Source organism: Carcharodon carcharias, chromosome 15 (genome assembly GCF_017639515.1).
Source record: "Carcharodon carcharias isolate sCarCar2 chromosome 15, sCarCar2.pri, whole genome shotgun sequence".
Taxonomy (NCBI): domain Eukaryota; kingdom Metazoa; phylum Chordata; class Chondrichthyes; order Lamniformes; family Lamnidae; genus Carcharodon; species Carcharodon carcharias.
In genome coordinates this window covers 4468428-4490672 of record NC_054481.1, presented here as the reverse complement: position 1 = coordinate 4490672, position 22245 = coordinate 4468428, and the positions used below count along the sequence as shown (strand labels likewise).

At 43.7% G+C, this 22245-nt stretch overlaps 1 protein-coding gene across 1 annotated transcript in view; it reads left to right on the top strand.

The window, feature by feature from the left end:
- The window catches only part of xylt1 (xylosyltransferase I), a 286218-nt gene that overhangs the window by 191877 nt on the left and 72096 nt on the right, over window positions 1-22245 (top strand). Inside the window, exon 5 of the mRNA XM_041206662.1 lies at window positions 17809-17889. Within this exon, the coding sequence (XP_041062596.1) occupies window positions 17809-17889 (81 nt within the window). The remainder of the gene's footprint in view (window positions 1-17808; window positions 17890-22245) is intronic.

The following is a 22245-nucleotide window of genomic DNA, read 5'->3' as shown; positions in this document are numbered from 1 at the left end:
ATCAGAGCAGGGCCGGGAGGAGCAGCAGAGGCCCCCTCTCACACCTGAGGGGTCTGATGTCTCACCGGCGTCACACCATTTCTGCCAGGCAGGCACCAGTGCAGATACTAGCACCTCGGTGGGAATTTGATCATCGGCTAGTGTCCCAGGGCACAGCAGTGAGAGCACTTCACCATCGCTGGAGGAGCTGGCAGAGACAGAGAGTGCCCATGGCGCCAGCAGTCGGAGGACTGCAGGGGACCAGGCACATGCTCAGCCTGATGATTTGCCTCCGGAGTCATCCGCAATGCAGCAGGGGCAGGAAATGCGGCTGTGTGTGCGGGAGCATCTGGTGGAGATACATGAGGCTATGCTTGGCTTAGTCTCCATGGTGGAGGAGTCTGCGTGAATGACTGCCGAAGCAATGAGCCACATGTCTGAGCGCCATGCATCCCCCAAGGAGAGAGTGGCGACTCTCGTGGAGAGGCTCCTCCAGGAGACCCATCAGGGTTTCCTGGGAATGTGCTCTGACCACCAAGCCCTCACTTCGGAATTGACCTCAGCTGGTCAGTGCCAGTGTGGGAGATGGTCTGGGCACCAAGTTTCCCAGCTCGGTGCCCATCCATCCACGGTGAGCAGGGAGGTCCAAAGCAACCTCACATTGGCGCAGCAGCTATCTGTCATCTCTGCGGGCTCCTCTCAGGGCGCTCCGGATGAGGGCGGCAGCTCCTCCGCCCCTATCCCAATGACAGTAGCATCCGGTGAGGCTGCGACGGCTGGAGAGATGCCAGCTGTGGAACTGGCAGCTCACGGGCAGGTTCCAGCAAAGGCCAGAGGACGCCGGGCAAGGTCATCGAGGCCAACAGGACAGCAGAGTCAGCAGGCTGTCTCAGATGCCACTCCCAGCGATGGGGCAGCACCAAGACGTAGCACCCGGAAATGTAAACATAAGGCACCTTAGGCACACCACGAGTTCATCACTGGTGCTTTTGTGTTGGCCTGAGATGAGGTCTTTATGATTTGCTTTGAATTGGAACACCCTTGTCATTTTTTTGAATCAAGTTTCTTTGCTTGTGATATTAAATTCAGACATGTGACCATGGCTGAGGGTGCCTCTTTTCTTCTGCATGTGTATGGTTTCCAAAAATGCTCTAAGTGCTTCGTGGGACATTCAGCTTTATTAACAAGGCCCTTAGTTACTGTTCATAATCTGGAAGGTTTGGCACTTAGGTATCGAGTATGGAGCCTGCAGCCCAGGCTTGTCCTAGAGATCCATCTGTGTTGTGCTAGCTGAAGATTCGTTGGATTAAAGCCCTCCTGGATGTCCCTACCCCCTGGAGTATGCCCAGGTCAGCATCAACCCCCTCAGCATTTCCCTGTGCGTGGTCATCCTCGGACTCACTGCTGGATCATCGTGTGCAGCCGCAGCCACTGTGTCGACATCTTCATCATCCACTGCATCCCCCCCTTTCCAGTGCCAGATTGTGGAGAGCGCAGCATGCAACCACTATCAGCGCCACACAACCTGGGGGATACTGGAGTGCACTCCCTGAGCAGTCCAGGCATCGGAAGCGCATCTTGAGAAGACCGATGGCTCTCTCCACCACAGCCTTTGTGGAGCCCTGGCTCCTATTGTACCGCTGCTCAGCTTCTGTTCTTGGATGGTGGAGAGGCGTCATGAGCCACCTTCTGAGGGGATAGCCCTTGTCACCCAGCAGCCATCCATCCAGCCGGGCTGGAGCACTGACGAGCCCCGGCACCTGGGAGTGTCTGAGGATGTAGGCGTTGTGGGAGCTTCCTGGGTACCTTGCACAGACTTGTAGAATCAGCATCCTGTGATCACACACTATCTGCACGTTCATGAAGTGGAAACCCTTTCTGTTGACGAAGGCATTGGGCTCACCTGCTGGCGCCTTGATGGTCACATATGTACAGTCTATAGCACCCTGGACACGGGGGAAGCCAGCAATCGCTCTGAAGCCTCTGGCTCACTGTGTCTGGCTTTCCTGGTCCCAACGGAAGTGGATGAAAATCAATGCATGGCTGAACAGAGCCAAGTGCTTGACACAAATGTGGGCAGCTGATTGGGAGACACCGCAAAGATCACACACCAACCCCTGGAAGAAACCAGAGGCATAGAAGTTGAGGGCAGCTGTGACCTTTAGAGCCACTGGCATGGGGTGTTCATCCACACAGTTAGCGGAGATGTCAAGGCCTATCATTTAACAGATAGAGTTGACTGTCTCCCTTGAGAGACGGAACCTCCTTCGGCACTGCACCTCACACATATTGAGGTAGCTGCTTCGCCACCTGTAAACCCTGGCAACAGGATAGTGGCATCTTCTGCGGCCCCTTCTGCCTTGGTCTACCTCTTGGCCCTGTGCCCCTTGTGCCTGCGCCTGTCCTCCCAAAGGTGGCTCCCCTGGCGGCTGAATATGCACTCCTGGCCTCCTCCCTCTTCTAGCTCTCCCTTCCTCCTCAGAGGAGCTGCCTCCAGTGGACAGTTCAGTTTCCTAACCTGCAGGCCCAGAAAAGATTTTGTGCTGACCTGAAGGCTGACTCCAGACAAAGGGTGCAGCTGGCATGTGTTTTGAAGCACAGCAGATCACACAGGCAAGTTTCAATAACTTTGAAAATCAATACTCGAGAGAGCACACTCACGACCCAGGTGAGCCCTCTTATCCCGCCCGTGGATGAGTTTTATACAAATGTCTCCTACTCACCTGCCCGTGCACCAACCTGAAGATTGCATGGGTGCTGAAAAATCGGCATCGATTGGGGAAGTCAAGGGCCATAAGTTAATTAATGGCGGGCTTGCCTGCCCAACGAAATATCGCGATGGCGTGCAGTGACTTCGGGACGCTCGCCCGATGTCACCGCGCGTCATTTTGCGCACAGTTGCACGGGGCCGGTCCCTGCACGCCAAAGGGAAAATTCTGCCTCTGGGTTCCTTTGTGAATTCTGCTCAACTTTCTAAGAGTAGGTTTGGCTTCCACGCTGGATCTTTTAAGGACCTCAAAGAGCTGAAGGCCTTCAGCACGCTCCCTACCATCATTCCATATGGAAACAAAATTTTTTCCCATCACCAGATCAATAAGGACAAGATGCTAATCTGAGTCTCCAATGGCAAGATACAGAGCATCTGACCCAAATATTTAATCAACTCTGATCCCGGCTTTGAGATAGCTTTACCCACATGGCAAGGTGACTTATAAAAGCCCCATGGCACTGCATTTCCAGTCTGGTTTGTGAAAAGGATTTTGGGGGAAAAATGTTACTTCTATGTTAATATAGCTGAAGAAGTCTGTTTAAATGAAGTTAGTATTCAAACCACTAAACAGGAAAAATGACAGATTGCAAGAGGATGTGAGACAGGTGAACTGATTCTTTCTCCAGTATGGCTGCTTTTGTGCCTCTGTCTAAGGTTGTCAACCCTCCAGGATTGTCCTGGAGTTTCCAGGAATTTAAGATTAAACTTCTGGCCATGACTGTGAGCAACCCAGGACGGCGTTTTCAAAAAAAAAGTATTTTTTTTTTTCATTTCCCTCCAACAGTTTCATTTATTAATTATAGAAATATTGGATTTGGGGGGGGAAAGTGCTGTTTGTTGGGCAAGGTAGCTGAAGCTGAAAGTTATTATGATAACCTCCAGGAAGGAGGTCAACCAGCATTGACAACCCTACCTTTAATTCAGTCTCGTTCTTAGCTTACTTCTATTAACTTTACACTCTTGAAAAACATCAATCTATTTTCAAGGAATTGGTTACCCTCAGCATTGCAGCTGGAAAATCCAGGACCCAGCGTAAAACTTCTTTGAAAGAGTAATAATATATTATGTGAGGCCATTATCCATGGTCAGAATTTTAATGACCAAAAGTTGTTTTACTATTACTAGGCTGTTTGTTCCACTTCGCTCTTTTGATATCCTCTTCCAATACCTTTCTGCACAATTAAATCTAAAATCCCAATAAAGTCAGCATGATCTGCCCAGCCTGTATGGCATTGTCATTGGAAATTGATTTTAGCATTCTTTTAGACTTGATTTATCTTGAGGTTTTGACAGCAGTTCAAATTTGTCTTTTTTTTTCAAACAAAATGCAGTTTAACATAAACATTTTGTGCAAATGGATTTATTTATTTTAAAATGGTTCCCCATGATGTTTTGAGTCAGAACTTTAAAGCCTGTGTAAGGAAATGCAGAGCGATCAGGCACCAAGTTATGGTTCCCTGTTGGTCTGCATGAATCAAATTAGCAATATTGTCACCTAAATGGGACACTTGTGTGTACTAAACTGTAAAAAAGATAGGTTTGACTCTGGGTATCATGTTGTGCACTGGATACAGCTGCCTTCACACAAAGTTCTCTTTTTTGTAGTCATTAACCTTATCGCTTTAATTACAGCCTTTAAAGCAGAGGCAATGCCATAGCTTTTCATTCAGGACAGGCTAGAAATGCTGCAAATGTTGTCTGACAGGAAACTACACAAAATACATGGGATGTTCTGTGGTAATTTCCAGATGTTTAGTAGATTCCAGCTTGGGGAAATTACACAGATTGGTTTAATGAAGTGCTATTCAAGGGTTTCATTGCCATCTAATCTCACAACGACTGATTTTGAGGCCCATTGGCCAGATTTTCTGAGTTTTTTTTTAAAAAGGAGAGATTTTCTGACCCTCTGGTCCTGCAGTGGCAGTTGTTGAAGTCATTCCATGTGGAAGTATTGCTAAGTGCTCTCAGTAAATGGCCCTTCATCCTAGTGAGAGGGGGAGCTACTGAAGCAGCAAATGTGGAGATTTGCACAGTTTAGAATGCAAAGCACAGTTTTCTTTGGCTGGCAAATAGTGCAGACCACTTGAGGGCATGAAAACTGCTTCAATGAGTATGGGAGGGGCCTATTCTTGTTACAAGACAGTCATGTAGACATTGACAAAGACTGACAGGCAAACAGTTGGTGCACAGACAGTTTCTTGTGTTTAATTTGATGGTGAGTCTGATGTATTTTAGGACGGGCAAGGAGTAAGCTTTAGCGAAATCCATTGATTTGTTTCTTATTGTAGAACTTCAGCAGTTGATTTATGGTACCACATGGTCAGACTGGACTCTTCAATAAACATCATATCAAAGATAAAGTCAGAAAATGCAAAGTCAGTGTTAGTTGTGACAGTCTAGGTTTGAAATTGTGAATGGCAGATTTCATATATGGCCCTTTTAATTGCTCTTTCTACAATCCTGTATGCATTAGTCTTTTTTTGCCATTAGCCCACTTAGAATAAATTAGTTAAAATACATAGCGTGATGCCTGCACGTAAATTGCATGCGCAGGACATACAAGTGCATTAAGTGCACCAAAGTGAAGATTGCCAATGGGAATATCCACTGTCTTAATTCACATTACCTTTGATGAAAATGTATTAAGTGAGTAAACCAGTTAGATTAGTTTGGACAATGAGACAATATTCTGTGTAAAAGCCATGCTGGGAGGCCAAAGCTTTTGTATTAACAAATGATTGGGCTCTGCTCTCCTGCTGTACAGTCAGCAGCATTTAAAGGGTAAAAAAAGAAAATCAGTGTAAAGCCACCCAAATGACTAAAAGACCCATGAGAGGATGTAGCAGCCTCAGGTAGAATCAGCCATTGATAGTGCGGAGACAAATCTACATTGTAGTTCTGGAGGGGTGGCCGGAGTTGGGGGAGCATTTCTAACCTAATTCACATGGAAGAGGAAACAGAAAAAAATATTTACCCTTATAAATTGCCCTTCATGACCCCTGGATATCCTAAAACACTTTACAGCTAATGAGGTAATTTTGAAATGTGGTCTCAGTTCCAATGTAGGAAATGTGGCAGCCAATTTTGCACAGCAAGCTCCCACAAACAGAAAAGCAACAATGGCCAGATAACCTGTTTTAAAAGGAGAGTTCAGGACAATGGGAAGAATTCTCCTGCTCTTCTTCAAAATGACACCATGAGCTTCTTTCCGCCCACCTAAAGAGGGCAGATGTGGCCTCGGCTTAACATCTCATCCGAAAGATGGCACCTCTGACAATGAGCACACCTTCAGTGCTGCACTGGAATGTCAGCCAAGGTTACGTTCTAACCTTTTGACTCAGAGATGAGAATCGCTGTCAGGCATCTGGAAAGTGGATCAGCCACTTGTTTTGCATCCTGCCGGATCTTGCTTTCTATTGACTTTCTTCAACGATATAAAGCTTGCGGTTCGGACATATGACATATAAGGCAAATGTCTAAACTATTCCCTATCATGGTTGGGAATTGTTGGCACGCAACAAAAAAAAACCTCCAACCAGGTAAATGGCTTGCAGGGAAAACAAGGCCTGGCTTATCACCCATCCCTGGATTGGTGGGGTGGGGCTGGTGGGGGCAGGGTTAAGGCTCATGGCGAGCACACCTACTTGCTAACTCTCACGTCTGGACCTGCATTATACAGTTGGTAATGAGCAAGACTTGGATGTAAGCAAAAAACTGCAGATGCTGGAAATCCAGAACAAAAACAAAAATAAAAATACCTGGAAAAACTCAGCAGGTCTGACAGCATCTGCGGAGAGGAACACAGTTAACGTTTCGAGTCCGTATGACTAAGAGTATTCCTCTTCTCAGATGCTGTCAGACCTGCTGAGTTTTTCCAGGTATTTTTATTTTTGTTTTTGACTCGAACGTGATTGGACTTATTCATGCAGGACATCCGTTGAAGCACTGATATAACTGATGAGGAAACTCTGAGGCTTGGGATGACAGCTCCTTGAGGTATTAACTTGTGGCTGGATATGAGATCACATGCACATATCCATGGCTGGGAGCCTCTAATGTGATTGGGTTACAGGGAAGTAAGCAGCTACTGCTGAAACTCTGCACCTCCATTTATTGGACTATGGTCAAAGCCCCATGATGTGGTCAGAAGTATGGTGGCCAGAGACCTGCACAACTTGTGAGATGTCTCTCATCACACTACTTGTTTCTGAACTTCACCTAGTCAGGGCCTACCCTGTATCTGTCAGTTGTTTAATGATCGCCCTCCTTGAAGTCAGTAGTAAGTGAGATATCACCAAGATAACAGATCTGATGATAAGAATTCAGGATCAGTTTTGATACTCTCTGGCAGACTCAATACTCTCTCTAAAGAGATGGGACATATCTGAATATTGCTGATTGGCAAGACAGCCTGGCTCACTAATGGAACATGGAGGCTTTGACATGTCCAAACAAGCCACTGTTCTAATGGATGGGGTGGTTGTGATAAACATGAAGCACCACAGACTATGGTAGATTATTTGCCGGACATTACATATCGGATTAAAATTAGGGATTGCTGGCTCCTAATGCAGTCTGCAGGTTATTCACGAGGGTAGTCTGATGAATCATAAACCATTAAACTGAGGGAGACTGTGACCTAGCGGTAATGTTACTGGACTAGTAACCCAGAGGCCCAGACTAATGCTCTGGGCACATGGCAGCTAGTGGAATGTAAATTTGATTAATAAAATTAAATTTTTTAATTTAAAAAAAAAATCTGGAACTGGTAGCTAGGGTCAGATTTCGGCCGCTGTGGTGAGTAGCTCAAGTTGGGAAATTTCCTAACTCATCTGACCCCCTCAGTAAAAGTGCCCCAAATCGCAAACATTTTTGCCCTGGATGCGAGTTGGAGTTGGGTCTGCTGACTGCAGAACCAAAAGTGGGCGGCTGTGGGGGCGGGCAAGTACGGAACGGTGCTTATTAGAAGTCCCACCTTGGTTTTCTGGGGCTTCATTCCATTTGTTTTAGAAGATTTTAGACCCGCTAGCCCTCAACCACCCCCCCCACTCCCACCCTCACCATCCACTCCCTGCCCAATGCTCCCTAATACCCTGCATGCAAACTAAGTTGAGCATCCATAATAAATAGTCCTTAAGGAAATGGCAACAAAGAGCTCTAATGAAAATGCTGGAACAGATGCCTGTCAATCAAAGCAGTCCAGCAGATGTTTTCTTTCAACAATCACTGTCAGCTGCAGCCATTTCCTTTTACAGTTTAAAGAATGGAGGATTTAAAATCTTCAGATCAGACGGTTAAACAGAACTCATCTTCCCTCTGTCATACCATTTACTAGCAGTGGGAAAAGTGGCAGACAGCCCACACACCCAAAGCCCAGTTAAGCCACTTAACTCCACTGGCATTTTACCAGCTGCTGAGGGTCCCTCTACCCCATGGTAGACCATACAGTGAGACCTGATGGCATCCCAGTGGGCTCTGGGGCTTGCAAAGGGGAATTCTCCTTTTCAGGTACTCTTTGGGCCCCCTGGTAACAATGGGATGAATGCACCATTTTCAGGTTGACCAACTAACTAGTGGGGTGCCACAAGTATCAGTGCTGTGACCTTAACCATTTACAACCTATATTAATGACTTGGATGAAGGGACAGAGTGTATTATAGCCAAATTTGCTGAGAAAACAAAGATAGGTAGGAAAGCAACTTGTGAGGAGGACCCAGTCTGCAAAGGGATATGGATAGGTTAAATAAGTGGGCAATAATCTGGCAGATGGGGTATAAGATGATAAAATGTGAGGTTGTCTACTTTGGCAAGAAAAATAGAAAAGCAGAATATTATTTAAATGAAGAGAAATCGCACAATTCTATGGTACAGAGGGATCTGGGTGTCATTGTACGTAAATCACATAACATTAGAATGCAGGTACAAGTGATCAGGAAGGCAAATGGAATGTTAGCCTTTATTGCAAGAGTGAAGGGGTTTAAAAGTAGGGAAGTCTTGCTACAACTGTAAAGGTCATGGGTGAGACCACACCTGGAGTTCTGTACAGTTTGGATCTCCTTATTTAAGGAGGAATATACTTGCTTTGGAGGAAGTCCAGAGAAGGTTCACTAGATTCATTCTTGGGGGGAATGGATTATCTTAGGAGGAAAGGTTGAGGCGGTTGGTCCTATACTCATTGGAGTTTAGAGAAATGAGAGATAATCTTATTGAAACCTATAAGACTGAGGGGGCTTGACTGTCTAGATACTGAGAGGATGTTACCCCTCATGGGGGAATCTAGAACTAGGGGGCACAAGTTTAAAAATAAGGGGCCTCCCATTTAAGGTGGAGCTGAGGAGAAATTTCTTCTCTCAGAGGGTCATTAGACTTTGGAATTCTGTTCCCCAGACAGCAGCGGAGGCTGGGTCATTGAATTTATTCAAGGCAGAGTTAAATTTTTGATTGACAAGGGAGTCAAAGGTTATGGAGGCAGGCAGGAAAGTGGAGTTAAGGCCACATCTCCTATTGAATGGCGGAGCAGGCTCGAAAGGTTGAATGCCACCCCCCCCCCACCCCCAGGCTGCTATTTCATACGTACATCTGACAAAAGAGATGATGGTGCAAAGCAAAAGAGGGTGGTAATAGGACAAGTGAAGAAGCGAAAGATGGGTCCAGAGGAGCTGCAAATGGAAATAGCAAAATTTAAGGCACAGGTCAGCAACTCAGTTAGTCACAGTCATGTAAATAAGAGAGACATGTTTCGTGAGTCACTTTAGTGTTGAGGGTTAGCACAGGCAAAGCATCTTTGTTGCTTTTAATATTGATGGGATTAGCAAAGTTTGTAATTCCTGCAAATATACTGAGTACCGTTCATCGAACAGTTTAATGTTCAATAATAAAAACAAAAAATTGCTGATGCTGGAAATCCAAAACAAAAACAGAATTACCTGGAAAAACTCAGCAGGTCTGGCAGCATCGGCGGAGAAGAAAAGAGTTGACGTTTCGAATCCTCATGACCCTTCAACAGAACAGAACAGTTCTGTTGAAGGGTCATGAGGACTCGAAACGTCAACTCTTTTCTTCTCCGCCGATGCTGCCAGACCTGCTGAGTTTTTCCAAGTAATTCTGTTTTTGTTAACGTTCAATAAATTGGCCCAGTGGGTTACAACCGGAGCTGTGAGTCTGACAGTGTATTTCTCAATAATTTAGTTTCAATGCTCTTAAATAGACTGATCAGTTTCTCTGGGCGTCAGATAACATGATGACCAAAAAATAACCCTTAGCTTTTTACAATGCCGGCAACCAACTATGGCACGTCATATTCCTAATGAGGCTCTAGAGAACAAAACTGATTGTATTGATGGATAAATAGAGGACCATCAACCTCACATGCCCAGTATTGAATTACTGTGACCTCTAATCTATGATACAGCCATATAAGAGGTAATTTTCAGGGGCTCATTGTGGAGTCTCATGACATGCGAGCATGGATTGGTGTTAACACTGTAGCTCCATTTCTTTGACTCATGCCACCCAAATGTAGGATCTGCTTTGGCATTGAAGCCTCACAAAATAACCTCTACAATATCTACAAACCATTCATAACCACATAGCATAGACCCAGTTCCCAGGGTGCATGCATCTTTCTTTTAATACGCTTTTTATTTTCAGTACACCTACTGTATAATGTATTAAAGATCATTCACATGCATAAAGCCCCATTTTAACCCTGACTGCCCAGAGAAACTACAAAAGTGGCTGTTCAAATGGCCTGTGTAGAAACATACTTGTAGTTTTAATGACATTTATGTATATTCAATTTTAATTGTGGCTTAATGGCTCAGATATTCACTTGAAAAATGGCACAATAGCCTAATTCAATACAAAAATGGTGTCAAGTATTTATGCTTAACATTTTGATTGTTCATGGAACATTTTGCAGTTTTCTCTCTGCTGGATTTTTACTAACTATTTTTCCATGCTGCACTGTGGCACAAATTGTGCTTCTCAGTTTCCTACTTGCTGATGGCTAACAGCCTGACTTAACATATGCACTGCAGGTTCAACAGTTAACACTGCATTGCTGAATGTGAAACTATATGCAGGAACCTCTTCTAATATGTGGTGCAGGTATGATTTCCTATTCCTCGCCCACAAATTATTACTTGATAAATTTGCAACGATTGTACATCACCATTCGTCTTCAGTGTAAACGTCACCGTACATCAGCAGCCTGGATTATAATGGCTATCAGCCTACACCACCTGAAAAAATTAAATAAAAGCAGACCCATTACTTTCACAGTACATGTAAATATTTCTTTCCATATATTCTAAAAATAATAGATGCCCTAGAGTGATTTTGAAACCATAATCATCTCATTACTGTCTTGTAATAGATTCTAATGATCCACTATTCTATACACAACAAAAGAATGGGGTTTAATAAGCAGACTAATGTGGGTGGACTGGTGGGTAGCATTTTCCAGAGAAGCTCATCACTGACTAAGGTTCCAACTCAGGTTGGACACATTGCCAGAGGTATCATTAGATGACCCTCCCACATCCAACTGCCTCACCCTACGCTCCTGCAATTGATTGCCTGACACATCCATTATCACAGCTCACCACCACTACCCACCCACCCCCCACCTCCCCACCCCCCACCGCCCATCCAACACCAAATAGAAAGCAAACAGACTCTGATAACCGAATGGACGATTCTTGACCATCAGCCAAACAGTTTTGGCCTCCAGTAGATGTGCAACTAATAAACAAAAGTCATAGAAGTCCTTAAGGTTATGAAGAGTTATGATAATAGCAGATTCCACACACACACCCCACCCACCCCGGTCAGCGAGAGAATAAAGAGAACTAAACTTAGGTTGCTCACGAGTAGAATTTAGGGAGGTGAATGTAGCACCAGTAAGCTGAGTTCACCTTCAGGTTGGCACACATACTGGATCACAATATCAACAGTGTTTAGGTGAAAACGTTAAGCTTTCATGCAACCACTAAAGCGAGCTGTACAATAAGCAATGCAAAATGGCTGAGCCAACATGGGAATGGGCTCTCAGCCGGTAGAGGGCAATAGCAAAAAATGGCATGACCTATTTCTTTTTCTCTTCCCTGTAGATCAAATTCCCTTTTGTATTAAGTAACAATGCCAAAAAAATAACTAAGATGAATAAATGCAAACAGCATTTTTGCAACAAAATGAACTCAAAGTGAACATGGGTGCCCAAAGAATGCAACTTTTAAACATAAGAAACAAAAATGACTTTGTGAAATATGTAAGGATTGCAACAAACTATATGCATACTGGCCCTCCAAACACATTTCACAGGGGTAGACTACCCTCCAGCCACTGGGGTTTTTTCTTCCCCCAAATATTAGCATTAACCCTGAAGTGTAAAATCTGTTAAATGTTTCAGGAGGCATCTTTGACAAGTTGAGCATCTCAGAGCAGGCACCAAGAGAATAGGGTTAGTGGCTGGATGTGCAAAATGTCTAGCACTATAGGATGAGGGCCTGGGCTGGGAGCTGCAAGATGGATCAGATGGCTGCATCAGAACAGGGGCCTGTACTGGAGACTGCAAACTGAACGAGTTAAACTGGAGCTGTGGAAGATGTAGACAGCTCAGCCAGTATGATAGGGTTTGCAGGAACAGGCTGGATGGGTGAGGAGTGTTCACCATGGCTGACAGACCCATAGCCAGAAGTGGAGCAGGTCACAGAGCCAGTGCAGAAGGAAGGTACCTTATAGCTTTCAGATCTCTTGACTTGATAAGTGGTGCTTTGTAGCTGTGAACTAAAGAACTTGTGAATTTGCAATGACTGCCATTGTCAACAGAGGTAACCTAGTAGCGTTGGCAGGTCTGTGACTTTTTGACATCAGCATGAAAGTGGACCAGGACACCAACATCAACTCAGGTGAGTTGCTCTGGGAGCCCTCAACATTGACTCCGAACTCCGTGAAGCCTCATGGCATCAGGTCAAACATGGGCAAGGAAACCTCCTGCTGATTACCACGTACCGCCCTCCCTCAGCTGATGAATCAGTGCTGCTCCATGTTGAACACTCCTTGGAGGAAGCACCGTAGGTGGCAAGGGTCACAGAATGTACTCCGAGTGGGGGACTTCAATGTCCATCACCCAGAGTGTCTCAGTAGCACCACTACTGACCAAGCTGGCCGAGTCCTAAAGGACATAGCTGCTAGACTGGGTCTGCAGCAGGTGGTGAGGGAACCAACAAGAGGGAAAAACATAATTGACCTCATCCTCACCAACCTGCCTGTCGCAGATACATCTATCCATGATAATATCGGTAGGAGTGACCACCGCACCACCTTCACACTGAGGATACTCTCCATTGTGTTGTGTGGCACTACCACCGCGCTAAATGGGATAGATTTTGAACAGATCTAACAACTCAAAACTGGACATCCATGAGGTGCTGTGGGCCATCAGCAGCAGCAGAATTGAACTCAAACACAATCTGTAACCTCATGGCCCGGCATATCCCCCACTCTACCATTACCATCAAGCCAGTGGATCAACACTGGTTCAAGAAGGAGTGCAGGAGGGCATGCCAGGAGCAGCACCAGGTATACCAAAAATGAGCTGTCAACCTGGTGAAGCTATAACATTGGACTACTTGTGTGCCAAACAGCATAAGCAACAAGCGATAGACAGAGCTAAGTGATCCCACAACCAATGGATCAGATCTAAGCTCTGCAGTCCTGCCACACCCATTCGTGAATGGTGGTGGACAATTAAATAACTTACTGGAGGAGGAGGTTCCACAAATATCCACATCCTCAATGATGGAGGAGCCCAGCACATCAGTGAAAAAGACAAGGCTGAAACATTTGCTACAATCTTCAGCCAGAAGTACCGAGTAGATGATCCTCCGGAGATACTCAGTATCACAGATGCCAGTCTTCAGCCAATGCAATTCACTCCACGTGACATCAAGAAATGGCTAAAGGCACTGGAAACTCCAAAGGCTACGGGCCCTGACAATATTCCAGCAATAGTCCTGAAGACCTGTGCTCCAGAACTTGCCACACCCCAAGCCAAGATGTTCCAGTACAGCTACAACACCGGCATCTACCCGGCTATGTGGAAAATTGCCCACGTATGTCCTGTACACAAAAAGCAGGACAAATCCAACCCGTCCAATTACCACCCCACCAGTTTACTCCCGATCATCAGTAAAGTAATGGAAGGGGTCATCAACAGTGCTATCAAGTAGCACTTGCTTAGCCATAACCTGCTCACTGACGCCCAGTTTGGGTTCCACCAGGGCCACACAGTTCATGAGCTCATTATAGCCTTGGTTCAGACATGGACAAAAGAGCAGAAATCCCGAGGTGGGATGAGAGTGACTGCCCTTGACATCAAGGCTGCATTTGACTGAGTGTGACATCTAGGAGCCCCAGCAAAACTGGAGTCAATGGGAATCAAGGGGAAAACTCCCCTCTGGTTGGAGTCATACCTAACACAAATGAAGATGGTTGTGGTTGTTGGAGGTCAGTCATCTTAGCTCCAAGGCATCATTGCAGGAGTTCCTCAGAGTAGTGTCCTCATCCCAACCATCTTCAGCTGCTTCATCACTGACCTTCTTTCCGTCATAAGGTCAGAAGTGGGGATTTTCACTAATGATTGCACAATATCCACCATTTGCAACTCCTCAGATACTGAAGCTGTCCATGTCGAAATGCAGCAAGACCTGGAAAATATCCAGGCTTGGGCTGACAAGTGGCAAGTAACATTCGCACCACACAAATGCCAAGCAATGACCACCTCCAACAAGAGAGAATCCAACCATCACCCCTTGATGTTCATTGGCATTACCATCACTGAATCCCCCATTGTCAACATCCTGGGGGTTACCAGAAACTGAACTGGACTAGCCACATAAATACTGTGGCTGCAAGAGCAGGTCAGAGGTTATGAGTCCTGTGACGAGTGATTCACCTCCTGACTCCTCAAAGCCTGTCCACCATCTATAACGCACAAGTCAGGAGTGTGACGGAATACTCCCCACTTGACTGGATGAGTGCAGTTCCCACAACACTTGACACCATCCAGGACAAAGCAGCCTGCTTGATTGGCACCACACCCACAAACCTTCACTCCTTCCACCACCTATGCACAGTAGCAGCAGTGTGGACCATCTACAAGATGCACTGCGGGAATTCACCAAGGCTCCTTTGTCAGCACCTTCCAAACCCACAACCACTATCATGTAGAAGGACAAGGGCAGCACAGGAAGCTCTCCTCCAAGTCACTCATCATCCTGACTTGGAAATATATCGCTGTTCCTTCACTGTCGCTGGGTCAAAATCCTGGAACTGCCTTCCTAACAGCACTGCGGGTGTACCTTAACTACATGCACTGCAGCGATTCAAGAAGGCAGCTCACCACCACCTTCTCAAGGGCAGCTAGGGATGGGCAATAAATGCCAGCAAAGCCCACATCCCCTGAATGTATAAAAAAGGAAAGCCATTAAATTCTACCCATTCAGTGGGTGAAACATTCCAAGATCCTGAATCAACAGCGATACTTCACATGCAGCAGACAAATTGGAAAACTGCACATGTATTTCTGATCTTGCTGGTTGCATGTGAGGCCTCTGAAATCTCAGCTCTATGATTTCTGTAACTTTCTGGGTTGCTCTATTCCATCAGTTGTTGTGACCAGTTCCATTCACATTGTTAATGCCTCTTATGCAACTTTGTGAATATGTTTTTGTCTAGCAAGTGGATTAAATTACACATCAGCCATGATCTAATTAAATGGCAGAACAAGCACAAGGGGTTGAATGTTCGACTCCGGTTCCTATGTTTGGGAGTTGCCAGATGTCAGAGAAGATTCATACAGGACAGAAATGCATAAGTGCATTACACACAGGCTTGGAGGCTTATTTTAGGACTGCCTCTGATGGCACTCTTAATATAAGTGGAAATGAAATAACTGTTCAGTTCTGCCTCTTTGAGAGCTCCGAAACTATGCAGTTATTTTACTCAGATATGGGAAAGACATATTGATATATGAGGATATTATTTTATAATCATATGTTGTGCTGATGATGAACTAGATGTCACTGGAAAAGGCCTCAGTTGCTGGTTTCCTCACCTCTAAATTTCCGTTGTCTAATTAACATCCTGTGTGTTTCATACCCTCCCCAGTGAACTGAGCTAATCTGTGCTCTAATCTTCCAACACCATTTACGCGCTCAGTAATTTCTACAGGCTTAATTTTGTTTTAATGTTGTTTTTGCATCTTTTTGAATAAAAAATATAATCACTTTTCAGGTTTGGTACTGTGAACTGTTGATGAAGTAGCATCCTCCCTCCTGATACTTTAGGAAATTCATTATCTCACAGACGTATATGAAAAAGATAAAATGACAAACTGTGCTAATTAATAGTGTATGTTTATTTAGTGCAAAGTATTTGATTTTCCCCAGTGTAGCTGTTCCTGTGATAAGATATTTATCTTGCATCCCTTGAAAGATAGCGTGTGTGTGTGTCTGTCTGTGTGTGTGTGTAAGTAATCCTGGCATTGTTTCTTCATTATTCAGTATGGATTCACACAGTCTCAGTAATATGTAAAATTAAAAGCATTCTTTAAAAAAACAATAGAATAAAAGTTGTTCAGTGTTCGGAATCTCTTATTTCTTTTATTGCTTCTAATGAAATTCTTAAATACCACGAAGAGCAAATCAATTACCGCTGGCTTCTGTCATGAGCCTTAAAGAGCACCATTAGAATAGTACAGCTTTGTCTAAGCTTGCAAAGGGCAGGAAGATATTCCCACTCTCAAAATCTCAAATTCCCAAATTTGGACTGCTCCCTCATTAACACAGTTGCAGGATTTTTGAATCATAATGTTGTAGTTAACTCCACAGGCCATGCAAGTTATCAAGAGCTAATGGGCTGAATTTAGATATTATTCTGGATCTCTAATGCTTTCAACCTTACACCTGGAAGAAAAGATCTTCTCCTTTACCTAGTTAGCGAATACAAGCTGAATCAGCAATTTAGGCATTTCACTTTTCCATTGCTTTGCCAGCATTCTGAATTCAACCTTTGAAAAGAAACCAACCTTTTTGATAGATTACAATAGCAAGGATTTGTGGTCAGCAGCAAAGTGACAGCACTCACTGCTGACGTCACTGACAGTTGTCCACAAAAAATCCAGTGATCTCTGTGCTGTGGGGGTTTTCACCTTTCCCAAAGTTAACATTAATCTGGCGGAAAGTCAAGGGGGACCTCCAGGCGTCCAGCAACAGTGATATCATCGAAAAAAAGCAAACGGTTAATTACATCGAAGAATCCTCACCGACAGCAAAACAGGAAGTAAAATGCACTTTTTAAAATAAATTTTACCGAAAGCAAAATAAAGATTGTAACACACACAATAGAAGGTGCGATATCAAGCGAATTTTAAAAGAATATCTTGTATTAGAAAACTCTGGAATTTTTATCGTAAGAAAAATTTGATGTTAGACAAATATAAAATTAGTCTTTCAAGGCCAGAGTGGTTGTTCAACAGTAGTTATGACTTAATACACGACTGAAGGCCCAGTTGCACCCCAGGAATAAGTGCAATTTTTGAGGGATTTTAATAGTGATATTCTAGCATAATAAGGAAGCACTCTTCAGTTCAGTGATTGCTGTCTGTAGGGACGTCAATGTGCCCCCTGTGGAGAAGCAAGGAATCACTGATAGCAACTTCTGTATTTCCACCTTTAACTGTGCACACCAGAAGTTGCTGTCAGTTTTGCAGGGTAATGACAAACACAGATATGGTCTGTGTGGTTCATTTACAAATGCCGCGCAGCCTGTTTGCTCCCTGCACTGTATATTCCTGACTGCTGCGTGGCAGTGCACTCATGCAGCTTAGAAGTGAACATTGGCCATATCTTATCACATAGTCAACCCAATGATGTTGATAATCAGCAATGTTCAAAACAATTGTGATAACGGAGAGTGGAACATTTTTTTTTAAATGTAATGACCTATTTATCAGAGATGCATTACTAATTAGAATGTTTATATTTACTGCACAGGACTAATGATCAACTGGTGGCTTTCTTGTCAAGATACAGGAACATGAACTTTCTGAAGTCGCATGGCAGAGACAATGCAAGGTATTGTGTCTTTCATTTTTGGCACTAAGCTTGAATATGTTTGACTTAGAATTGATTTTACAGAGCTATAGCAGTGACTTGGCCAAATTTTGGACAACGGCTACCTTGCTGGTATTCAGATTTCCTATCCAGCCCCAGTTGTGCCGTTGAGCCTCGGGACCTACAGAAAGGTTATTCTATCGAATCGGAGCTATGAAGACTTTGGAACAGTGAAAGTTAGAACCTTTGAACTTTAAGTGGAGAAAAGGTACCTACAACAATATTTGGATGTGAGTCGAGCTTTTTTTTTAGTTCATCATTTATTCACCCAAATGTCATTGGTTTTATCACCAAACCAGTTCAGAATGTTGGCAAAATTAACCTTGTATTCTTTATACAAATGCATGAAGCTGCCCCAATATTATTTACCCAGACACCAGATAGATGTATTTTGAACTGCCCTACTTACCCTGCAATTCAGAATGGGGAGAGACATGACTTGAAACCTTTAAGCCTGACAAACTCAATGAGCAGCAAATAATGAAAAGATTTGTAATGTACAAAGCAGGAAATTGCCTAGAAGGGATTTATTTACACTGATATAAAATCTGCTGCATTTATGCTTGAGCTGATTTGATATAAAATCAGTAGCTGTCCTAGGTATCTAGGTAGAATTTTATGCTACTGGAGGTGTGATATGATGTGATATGTAATACAATATACTTTGACTGCTTGTGAACCAGTTACATTTTCTTCCTTATCTCTTCAGTGCAATTTCTATACCACTGGATCCATTCTAAAATAACTCAAACATGCACAAGCTTGTAATTTACAAGTAATTTAAAGTCTGAAGCAGCAGTTAACCTGCTAGTGTTGGTGTTTTCCCTCTTGGCTGGAGAAAGTCCATGCAGCCTAAGGATAGCAAAACCAACACACTGGCCTGTATACGAGGAAGATCAGAGGACTTCAGCTGCCTGGCCATTGGTGGTCATGTTTTTTTAAATGGCTCTCTCTGATCTATGACTATTTTTCAGCCAACTAGAATTTCTGGTTGGGCCTGGAGCAGGCTGTGCAAATCCTACCCAAGCCAGGTAAGAATGGCCTGGAATTTGTTAGGTTTTTGACTGCAAGCTATGGGCATTTGTTGACAACACTTCTCTGAATCTGACCATGAAAGTCCTGAAGTTGGAGCCTGTCATTCAGTGTTCTGCCACAAGCTGCACTGTGGAGCTCCTACTGCAGAGCCAGCAATCAGTAATATTTGATGAGAACGTCCCCCTTTCTGCTCTACTATCATTGTTTGAAACACCCCAAAGGGGTGCAACTGGGATTTTAATCACAATCTGGATAAGAGCTATTGCTGAAGGACAACAAGACAAAAATACTGGAATGTTGCTATGTTTCTCCATTATTCATGAATACTTTATGTGTGAATAATCACTAGACTGTCTAGATAATTTAAAATTTTTGAAGTTTGTTCATGATATTTCAGTTGTACCTTAACCCCATGTATAAGTCCTATCTTTACTTCACTCTATGTAAAAGATTTTACAAAAAGTGATTTGATCTTAGTGCTGTTTATTTCCTGGTTGGCTGCCTGTGAGAATTCTTTAATGGAATTGGCTGTTTAGATAGCTTGATGACACCATTGCAGTTCCACACTGGGAATCCCACAATTAATTGCACGTTGGGAGATATGCAGCTCTTGCTACAGAGATGATATGACTTGAACACATCAGAGAGAGATAATGAGATTACCCAACCCCCACATAGAGCCAGTTCCTATTCATACCCATAAACCTTAGATAAAGTTGCTCAGTAATTTCAAAAAGGAAGAAATGAAAGGAGCGATCCAGAATACTGTTTGATACTGTAGTTGTTTTTACTGCCTATTTTGTTTCAATTATGAAGCTCAGCTCAGCTCAGCACCCAGCTTATAAAAGACGGATGCATTCTAAGCTGGTAACGGTTCCTTCATACTGTGCCCAGTGTAACCTTGGGTTTTGAACTCCTCACATGCTGATTCAGTAAAAAGAATCCAAATCAAAAATTTAAACCAGACAAAAAAAACGCAGTTTTGTCACACTGGGTAAGATTGAGTGAAGGTGTGTTATCAGGAAAGCATTCAAAGCTATCACACTAAAATTGGCTCCATTGTGCCCCATCTGATTTTCCTCTCTGTGCTACCCCTAGTCAATGCTTAACACCCCAGGCACTAAATTATAAAATCTATCCCATTATATCTAATTACAGCAAAGTAGCAGTCAACAAAGTGAATAGGACCTGAACTATACAACCAAAATGGCTCATTTTTGATTGAAAGTCTTGATATCCAGTTTCACTGCTGCTGTGCTATTGGCCATTTGCCCTTGATGAGACAATAATGATCTTTTGGCAATGTTTTTTGTGCAACATCTCACATTAGCATTGGTATTAGTAGTCCTCAGGGATCCTGTGGGTATCTCATTATTGGATCTGCTCTTCTTGGCTTGTTGCTTTTTAATCAGACATTTCATTTTGTAAATTGGGCATGTTCTCACTGGAAATGAGAAGGTTGAAAGATGATAGGATTGCTTTTTTTAGGATTCTGGAGGAAAGACAATGCTAGTCACCTTGTCCGGAACATTTGAACCAGAGGACATGGCCTGCACTTGAAGTGGGATAAATTTATGTCGGCTAGCATATGTTTATCTTTCTTTGGGTAAATATTCAGGCAGCCAAAGGAAGTTTTCACCTTCCTTTCTAGGTAAGTAGAGACTGCTACTGCTCTCATTTAACTCAGTGCTCAAATTCCTGTTCTTGGCTGTCTGCTGCATTGTTCATTATGAGTATCTTACATCGCAGATCCTAATCAAATTACTGCCTAAAGTGCCAATAGGTAATGCATTCAGCGCACTCACTTAAAAAAAGGTTTGTTGTGTTCTGACCAGTGCGATGGGTCTACTTTGGTGGACCTACTAATACTATTAGCCAGTGTTTTCTTGCAAGAATCAACACAATTTAAGAGTGTCACTAATATAACAATTATATGGCCCATGCCAACTAAAAGAAGCTCAACATAAGCAGTACGATCCCAACAAAAACAAAGGGAACCATCCCAGCTAAACCATAGAGTTTAATACAGCAAGACTGCTCCCTGATTATTGCTGCAAACATATTGAAAGCTAATGTTTCCCTCACTGCGTTTAACGGAGGGTAAATGAAGAAGACCAAGAAAAGGAATTGTAGGGTATTGGACTCAAAAGAAATGGGCTATCCACACCCACCATAACTTTGCAACCATATATTCAAGCCCAAGCATACCCGGTGACAGAGATGAAATACGCTTTGCAGGCAACATAATCATGTAAGAAATAGCAGGAATAAGCCAAGCAGCCCCTTAAGCCTATTTCACAGTATAATAAGATCATAGCAGATCTTCTATCTCAACATAACTTTCTTACCCTTTATCCAAAACTCCTTTTTTAATATCTAAAAAGCCATAGGGACATAGGAGCAGGAGTAGGCCATTTGGCTGCTCGAGTCTGCTCCCCTGTTCCACTACCTCAACGCCATCTTCCTGCAGTATCCCCGTATCCCTTGATGTCATTGGTACTTGGAAACCTATCGATGTCTGCTATGGACATACTCAATGACTCAGCCTCCACGGTACTCTGGGATGGAGAATTCCAAAGATTCACCATCCTCAGTGAAGAAATTCCTCCGCATCTTGGTCCTAAATGACCTACCTCTTATTCTGATACACCATCCTCAGTTCCAGACCCTTCAGCCAGGGAAAAGATCCTTCCTGCATTTACCCTGTCAAGCCCTATAAGAATTTTGTACATCTCAATGAGGTCACCTCTCATTCTTCTAAACTCTTGAGAACACAAGTGCAATTTCCTCAATCTTTCCTCATAGGTTAATCCCTCCATCCCAGTGATTAGACTGGTGAACATTCATTGCACTCCCTCTATGGCCAGAATGCCCTTCCTTAGGTAGGGAGACCAAAATTGCACACACTGCTCCAGGTGTGGTCTCACCAAGACTCTATACAACTGCAGCAAGACCTCCATACTCGTGTACTCAAATCCCCTTGCAATAAAGGCTAACATACCATTTGCCCTCCTAACTGCTTGCTGCACCTGCATGTTAGCTTTCAATGACTTATAAACAAGGACATCCTGGACTCTTTGAACATCAACACTTCCCAATCTCTCCCCATTTAAGAAATACTCTGCATTTCTGTTTTTCCTACCAAAGTGGATAACTTCACATTTTTCCACATTATATTCCATCTGCCATGTTCTTTCCCACTCACTTTGCCTGTTAAAATCCCCTTGAAGCCTCTTTGCATCCTCCTCACAGCTCACATTCCCGCCAGGTTTTGTGTCATCA